The following is an 8,334-nucleotide window of genomic DNA, read 5'->3' as shown; positions in this document are numbered from 1 at the left end:
ATTTCGCGGGTTTCACGCGTTGTCATGATAGACGTGGAGAAGACGCGATTGCGCGCATCTGTCGTTACCACCGTATGGCGTTATTAAGTGCATCCGATGTCCTTCTGTGATTTTTCTTTATCTCACGAGAGAGAAAGGTATCTATACAGGATTAAAAGTGCCTAAAATTGACGACAGAAACTGAGAACCAGTGAACATGGTAAACGTATCCTACCCATCCCCACACGAATAATCTGTCGTGTCCGGAGCAGAAAATTGAACAACACTAAATCACACAAAAAGTTAATACCAAACATAAAAAAAAAGTTTTTAGAAAGTTGATAATAGTTCCATAGGGAAAGGGTGGAAAGTCATTACATGTGGTGGTGTGTGCACATATATATCTAAATAGATGAACAACACCAAAAGGAAAACAAATGCAAAGAGTCTGGATCATCAATATGAAGTTTGCGGCAGATTCCTACAAATTTTGGCTAGATGTAGTAAACCCAATAAATTTGTAATTTTTCCGCAACACCAGAGTATGCCATCATTTATTGAAGTTTACCTTATATTAGAAGGCTGTGAACAATAATAAAAATGTCGTACAAAGCATGTCGAAATACAAATGTGTTATTTCAAAAGTGAATGCAAATATCCAAGAACCATCTGTATGTATAACTGAACTGCGGAGTCGTTTGGGAAAGCGCCACCAGCGACTGTATAATGTGTAGTCGGCCACTCTGAGTCCGAGGCTGAACTGCAGATGTGTTGTTGCGACATACGAGTACAGGCGGTCTTTTACGGCCACAATTGTATGCGTTTTTACTGACAAAAGATCTTGTAGCCTTTTGGAATTATTTCCCACCATATCCAATGCACGAAATGTTGAAAAATCTGGCTATTGGTTTGGGAGAGTCATTTCATGATTTCACAGCACATAATCTTTGCCTGAGTGCCAAGAAATACCACGTTGAAATTTTATTCCACCTCACACTTGACCCTGTCGCCTTTGCAAAAAACTCGACAGATTCACCCCTTGGAATAAAATCAGTCTATGATTGAAAACGTGGTTTCATGTGTCATAAGTTGACGGGTACAAAACAAAATTAATATAACAGTAGACCATTTCTCGTCAAAAAGAAAAACAAATGATTGGGCGAACCGATGCTATGTTATTCACATTGGTTTTTAAAATCCACAAATTGCATAAACAGTAGAGCGAAAACAGAATATAAAAACTTCATCAGATATTACTGGACGATTTCTATCATTTATAACTGTTTACAATACCCCGCGAAAGCAGAAGTAAAATGATATGTTTGCATATATATATATATATATATATTATATATACATATATATATGCAAACATATATATATATATATATATATATATATATATATATATATATATATATATATATATATATATATATATATCACGACATCCCTATTGGTGGTTTAACATGTACATTAACGTGCATTTACTGTTTATATAATTTGTGTGTTCATATGTTTACTGGTGCTATATAAGTTTTTAGACAGACAGACAGACAGACAGACAGACAGACAGACAGACAGACAGACAGACAGACAGACAGACAGACAGACAGACAGACAGACAGAAAGACAGAAAGTTTTCATGTAACCAGGCTACATATTATTATTGGCTTCTTATAATTTTCAAAACCTCATCGTAATTGGCCAACTTATATATCCGCAATGATTTACCAAAATCAATGGGTTATTTCAAAAACTGTTAAATATAAAATGGTTCCAAATATATGATTCCAAAATGAACATAAACTTTATAACTTTCCTTCACGGTATCACCGGTTTATAGAGATGGCGATCCGTCAATGTAAGAGTTATTGTGGTTGGAACTGTAAAGTGCACGGTATTCACACTACGGGCCGGGATACATGTACTAGAAGTAGCCATAAACGAGGTACAATACCGACGATAATGAGGATGATGTCACTTGCTGTCTCGTTAAGTTCATTTGGTCTGCGCCAAGATCCTGTACAAAGCGTAAAGTAACAAATAACGCAACCACTCTAAGATAATGCACGTACATTTTTTTAATGATATGATATGTTGGTTTCAGGGAGATAATCCTGTTTGCGTGTATCATATGAATATAGTACAAAGATATAGTGAAATTCCCCCAAAAGTTAGTTTGTCAAAAAAAAGGTTAATAACTCATTGTAACTATGCTCATACATACACACGCATTTCTCTCAGAAGTTATTACACTACCGTAGTACGTGCTGCTACCATGTCGCATACATATTACTAAGTATGTTGACTGTTTTGTAGCGTTAAGACAAATTGCTCATTGTACACCAGTATTACATGTTGTAATAAAGTGGCTATACAAAACAATCAAATCAGACAAAGCAACCATATATACATTAAACATGGAAGTGTCCTGTGAATGAAGAAAACAAGACAACCTATACATGTACGTATATATGGGGATTGCAGGTTACACTTTCAGAGGCATGAATGGCTTGTAATAATGTCAACGACCTTTTGACTCAAACAGAGACTGCGCAGTTAACAGCCTATATATAAATTTGGAGTACATCAATTTGACGACTTCCGGGTTGATTGTTTCATATATATACGTCAGCTAGACTCAGAACAGTCGGTCGCACACACGTCCTGACATTCTTTGATATGGCTAGCAAGGAGTTGAAATCTGTTGAAATCGACGAGAATGATTTGACATGTGGAATCTGCTCCGAGAGATACAAGAATGCTAAGATTCTACCATGCCTTCACACGTTTTGTCAAACATGTCTTGGTCGGCTAGTAAAGGAAGGGAAGCTAGCTTGTCCGCTTTGTCGAAGACAACATGACGTACCAGATGGTGACGCTACCAAACTACCAGACGACTCATTGGTTCAGAATTTACTTAGACAAGCTGAGAAGCCACTGGAGTCCCAATGTGGTGGATGTGACAAACACGGAAGTACAACGCAATATTGTTATGAATGTGCTATGGAGCTATGTGAGAGCTGTGTAAGCATACAGCATGCAAAGTTCCCCGCCACTCGCTCACATCAGGTGATCCCATGTAATGAGTATCGCCGACTGCAATCCACTGACCCTGTTTCAGTTCAGCCGCCGACCTACTGCAGCAAACACAGTGAAAACCGGTTGAAATTGTATTGTGATACATGCGACAAGGTTATTTGCCCAGAATGTACGGTTACTGACCATCCACAGAGTAAACACAACTATAGATACCTGACAGATGTTGCTACGGAAGTCAAAACCAAACTATCTGGGATGATCAACAGTCTGACGACCCAATATGACGAGATCACCGAAAGTGAAACCGCCGTTCGAAATATGACAGTTTCTTTGGGTCAGCGCTTTGAAGAAGAAGGGGAGAAAATCAATGAACACGCAGAAAAGATTATTAAAGACATCAACTTTATGAGGATCAAATTTTTAACCGAACTAAAGAATGAACGGGAAAGTCGTGAAACTAATCTACAAGCACAATTAAAAGAGATCGAATGTCTACAAAGTGATCTTACACATTCACGAGGATTTACAGAGAGACTTGTAAACAATGGGTCTCCTCACCAAGTGATGTCAATGAGGACAGGAGTGACGTCACAGATAGACAAGTTACTGACTTGTAAAACCAAACTTGATCCGGTGGAGAGCGACTACATCGAATTTGTTCCTTCCAACTTCACCGAAGAGAAGAGCCTGGGTCAGTTAAAAATGAAAAGAAAGTACACAGGTATGTTTTCGTATATACATATTTCGTTACTGTAATAAATAACACCATTAAATGCAAAGATCCGACATTCACGTGTTTTTGGCTTTTATTCTCAGTAGGTTTACATGCAACTAAAGTTTAGCCATAGTTAAGGGCGTACATTCCCTCTAAAACGATCGCCCATTTCAAGTATTATTTAACATCTATTAACACGGTCTAGATTCCATGCCCTATTTTACACATCGTTAGCTCGACAGCATTACCACATGACAGTGCTGAATATATCGTAGCGTATTTCGTATTCAGAGGCACATACATAGTCCAAGATATTATAATTACATTTTTATCACTTTTGTAACTCGATTTGAATTTTTCAAGTTGGCTTTCAGGCATCTTAGGTGCAGTACAAAGTTTGATTGTCAAGTCTTTGTTAGAAATTTTAGGACGAAATCTAATTTACAATGTATTATATTACGATGTACGAGAAATTGTCATTATATTTTAAGAACTCCGGTTATGTTTGATAAATGAGTTATATTATCCGACCAATCACCGAATTGTTATTGTGTACAGTGTAATAACACCGATGGTGTAATCACAAGTTTGCATAGATTTTGTATCCGACATTTTGCAATGGAGTAGGACAACAAGTATCAATCATATAGGGCAAAACAAAAACAAAAAACGTTTTCATGTCAAAGGCTACTAACTTAGAGTTTTGCATGGCTTCGAAGAAATCAGGGTCAATCTATGTGATGCAATGTGTGTGAGTGGATGACAAATTAATTGTTTTGTGCTTATATTTGTTTACATGTAATATCTATAGAATGGAGTCAGTGTGTCAAGAACCTGTCAGTACCATCCAAAAAGAGTGAGTCGGGTAAACTGATTGATGGCGACCCAAATACATACTGGATGTCATCGGATACGTCATTTCCTGTAAGTACTGCTGTGAATGATGATGAAATAACGGTTAATATGATAAAATTGATATTCTAGGCTTACACTCAAAGAATGAAATACAAAATTCTTTTGTCTTTATTATGATTTGATTTTGTATTTTGGGTAAACTTTTATTTTATGATCGTCATGTTTTTAGAGTTGAACTTAAAACTGATATTTCTAAAACTGTCCACAGACCAGTGTACATCATGTTCATATTCTGATAGGAAAGTTTGACAACTATCTATCACCTCTCGTAGAGCCTTCATATCATAACATTTTACTTCTCAGCCAGAGACAAAGCTATATTGTAGGTATAGGCCTTCCCATCATGTGCATTGTCTATGTCCGGAGAGAAAAAAATGGCATGGTTCACAACACTGAATACATATTAAGAATAGAAGTAAGGTTACAGTTATGTTAACAGTTTCGTATTGAGCTGTCGTCATTCTAGAGCTGGACTGACGCCCTGAAATACAACCCCGGGACATGACTTGACTATTGCATTCGCAGTGCGCCACCAACGTCAATTCTGACATTACTATAAATAGCAGTATAGAACATAAGATAGTAAAACGTTCATTATATAGTCATGAGTCATTTTAAGTTGGTTTATCATGTTGACATTAATTTATTTGTCAGTTCAATTCACGCTTTGTATCCCCATTGCCAATCCCATCCTCCAAACCACTAACACTATAGATGTCTTCTGTACACGGTTCAAACACTTCATGTTTAATTTGTATTACTTAGCTTGTTATTGATCACACAAAATGTACTAGAAAATGTGTAGTGTTTAACCCTTATATCATGAGTTTATAAGCTAAAGATTCATGTAATATCATTTAAGAATTTTTTATGTTTTTTATTTTATTTTCTTCGAACGTCGTCCACAAGTTGATGTCAAAAGAGAGCATACAGCTTTAAAGTGGTGTTTATGAATGTTTATCATTATATGTATATTCACAGATAAATGTATATTAATACGTTTAGTTATAACATTCACAGTTGCATTATTTGCAGCGCCGGATTCACTTGGAAATGCATCAAGACGTACTAGTTGATAAACTGTGTATGTCAGTGTCACAACAAGATGGAATGTGCAAACCAACCCAAGTAGTTGTGTCTGTAGGAGATAGTATATCTGCATTGACAGATCCCCAAACCATCGATATTGAAGACAATGAATCGATGGTTACGTTACTTCAAAACCTAACACAGGTGGGTGTCGTTATTCTTAGGGAGGGGGTCGGTCTTTCACAAAGATTTGTATTGTGAACCATTGACCACGAACTTTCATTTTTTTAAAGACAATTGAAGTTACAACCCTTGTTTCAGTTTTCCAGAGATACCTGTGATCAGAACGTCGTTTTATCAATGGTGGACAATGAAAAACTGACTTTTAATTTGAAAATGGCGAAAAGTCTTCTCCTTATCACACTATCAAACTGACACATATTGACGCAAAAATAACATCGGGTGTCTCTGATGTGGGTTCAGGCCATATTCGTTGCAGTCTTGTTATTGTCTGTGAAAGGTAGTCGTGTCCCGTATATCATAAGACTAACTTTCACAGAATCTGATATAAATGGCGTAATGAAAGTATCGCGTGAATCTACATTAGAGGCATTCGTTATTGTTCCTGTGTCAATGTATGTCAGTTTGATAGCTAGTAGTGTAATATATAAGAAGACATTCCAGCAACTTCAAAGCGCATTTTAATTGTCTACCACTGACAAAAGTGACGTCTCTGCAAACTGCTGCAAGGGTTGCATCTATAAATATGATTATCGACTGTTTCTTATCATTACAAATGGGGCTAGTCAGTTGCTCTATTTAATAATTTAAACTTAGCAAAAAAAAGTTATAAATATGTAGTTTCCAAAATCTATACCAAGTGAAATATATTTCATGTTCTTTGCTTTCATAGTATCACCGGTTTATTGAGATAGCTATCAGTCGATGTAGAGTTGATGGTTTTTACTGTAGAGTGCGTGGTATCCATATCTCAGGATTGGGGAAGTAGCCAATAATCAAGCTAGAAGACTACCGACGTCGATATCATTACTGCAACATTCTCTCTCAGTTTCCTGCCTTCAAGTTAAGACGATGATTGCTTATCATGATCAGTGTGAATTCGATACTTTGATAAGTCAAACACATGTTTATATTAAATTGCAACACATGCACACTGTGGGGCATAATCGTTCTTAAAAATCAAATTAAACCTTTCCTTCTCTGAAAAGTTAACGTAATGATTTTTGTTTGTCTTCAGTCGTTAGCAGCAAATAAACCATGCACAGTACCTATGGGTCTAAGGAATACTTTGATATGTACATTTGTTCCGTTTAAGGCTGGACAACAAAGTTAATAACACAGTGAATGGGACAATATTAACGCAACCATATTTAGAAACTAAAATGATTTAAAGAATTAATTACTTTGTGATTATGTTTAATTGATTACAATCTAATAACGTACTTTTACATAATTCTAGTTATTTGTGTTTAATACACATTCGCTGTACATACAAAGTTGAAAGTTAATGACATTGGACATAATTACACAAGCATATAATCCTGGTAGTGATGCAATTGGTTTAAAATTCCACTTTGGAATTATAAAAAAACAACTTTTGTTTTTTAGTAACAATTTAACTCGTACTAGTGTAGGGACAGTTTAAATTTAAAGCGAAGGCTTAATTTTGAATCCGTTATCATGTTGGTTTGACCTGCCAGTACATCTATTATGATAGTGATTACCATCAAGGTGCAAACTAGCTTTCACATTTTCAGTCACAGCGATCACTATGCATTAATTCACAGCATATCTCGTGTGTGATTGCGTTTTGTTTAAAAATTCAAAGGCTTTTGATCGACGGAGGCACTATTTTTATTTAAATCTCTGTACGGTAAAATATGAATTCGTTATGTTTTGTTATCATCTTGTCTGTACAACCACACACACACACACGTGTTTACCTATTGATGTTTTAATACATCCCAGTGTGTACAGTATTGAGAAATAAGTCATTCTACCACTGTGCTATAGAACATAAAAGATTTTTTTTAAATGATCCAGTTGCAGCACAAAATAAATATTATGCAATTGTGGCTAATACCTCAAAACTTGTAAAAATGTTGTTATTACAAGCATTTTCTGTGTATGAAATTTCAACTATGTTGAAGTGTGAAATAATAAGGACAGCATATCTTGATTATGCAAACGAATCATTACACTTAAAAGCTACTTCACAAAACTTTCCAGCATACACACGCACATGTTTTGTTATGATCAGTGTATGTGACATTTGATATGAAATTGTGAAGCTTTCATTCTTAACATCTTGCCCAATTAATGACAATAATTATTTGTGTAAATGACGCAATGCAATGTTACAACAGGTAACTTTACTAGACATGTACTATTTATTTTCATCTATGAATGTACCCAAATTATATGGAATTTGAAGGTTGCGTTCGTAAAATATTGCCTAGTTACCACTGGTATTCCTTACATGCACGTTTTCAGAAGCTGTATAAAACATAACGAACTGTGATAGAGCCAACGTGTAGTTGTTTCGTACTCATGTCACAGCTGGTAGATGATGGATGAGAACCGAGGTATATGTGTCTAGCACTAAATTCTATTGAATATGAAATAGTCAA

General features: G+C 35.7%; 1 protein-coding gene across 1 annotated transcript; it reads left to right on the top strand.

Annotated features, from left to right (window-relative positions):
• The first annotated feature begins 2,664 nt into the window (after positions 1-2,664).
• LOC144436811 (E3 ubiquitin-protein ligase TRIM33-like) lies at positions 2,665-7,740 on the top strand. The gene is made up of 4 exons (XM_078125670.1): positions 2,665-3,745; positions 4,551-4,663; positions 5,690-5,887; positions 6,597-7,740. Exons 1-4 carry the CDS (start codon positions 2,665-2,667, stop codon positions 6,690-6,692), a joined length of 1,488 nt encoding a protein of 495 aa, XP_077981796.1. The 3' UTR covers positions 6,693-7,740.
• Positions 7,741-8,334: the final 594 nt, after the last annotated feature.

The sequence above is a fragment of the Glandiceps talaboti genome, chromosome 6, assembly GCF_964340395.1.
Source record: "Glandiceps talaboti chromosome 6, keGlaTala1.1, whole genome shotgun sequence".
Lineage (NCBI taxonomy): Eukaryota > Metazoa > Hemichordata > Enteropneusta > Spengelidae > Glandiceps > Glandiceps talaboti.
Note: the sequence above shows the minus strand (reverse complement) of the source record. Positions and strands in the feature narration are given on the sequence as shown.

Excerpts from the sequence above, each read along its gene's own strand:
- LOC144436811 (XM_078125670.1), top strand. The coding sequence starts at position 2,665 with ATGGCTAGCAAGGAGTTGAAATCTGTTGAAATCGACGAGAATGATTTG. Across the intron at positions 3,746-4,550 it reads AATGAAAAGAAAGTACACAG|AATGGAGTCAGTGTGTCAAG; the intron begins GTATGTTTTCGT and ends TAATATCTATAG. Across the intron at positions 5,888-6,596 it reads TACTTCAAAACCTAACACAG|TATCACCGGTTTATTGAGAT; the intron begins GTGGGTGTCGTT and ends TTGCTTTCATAG.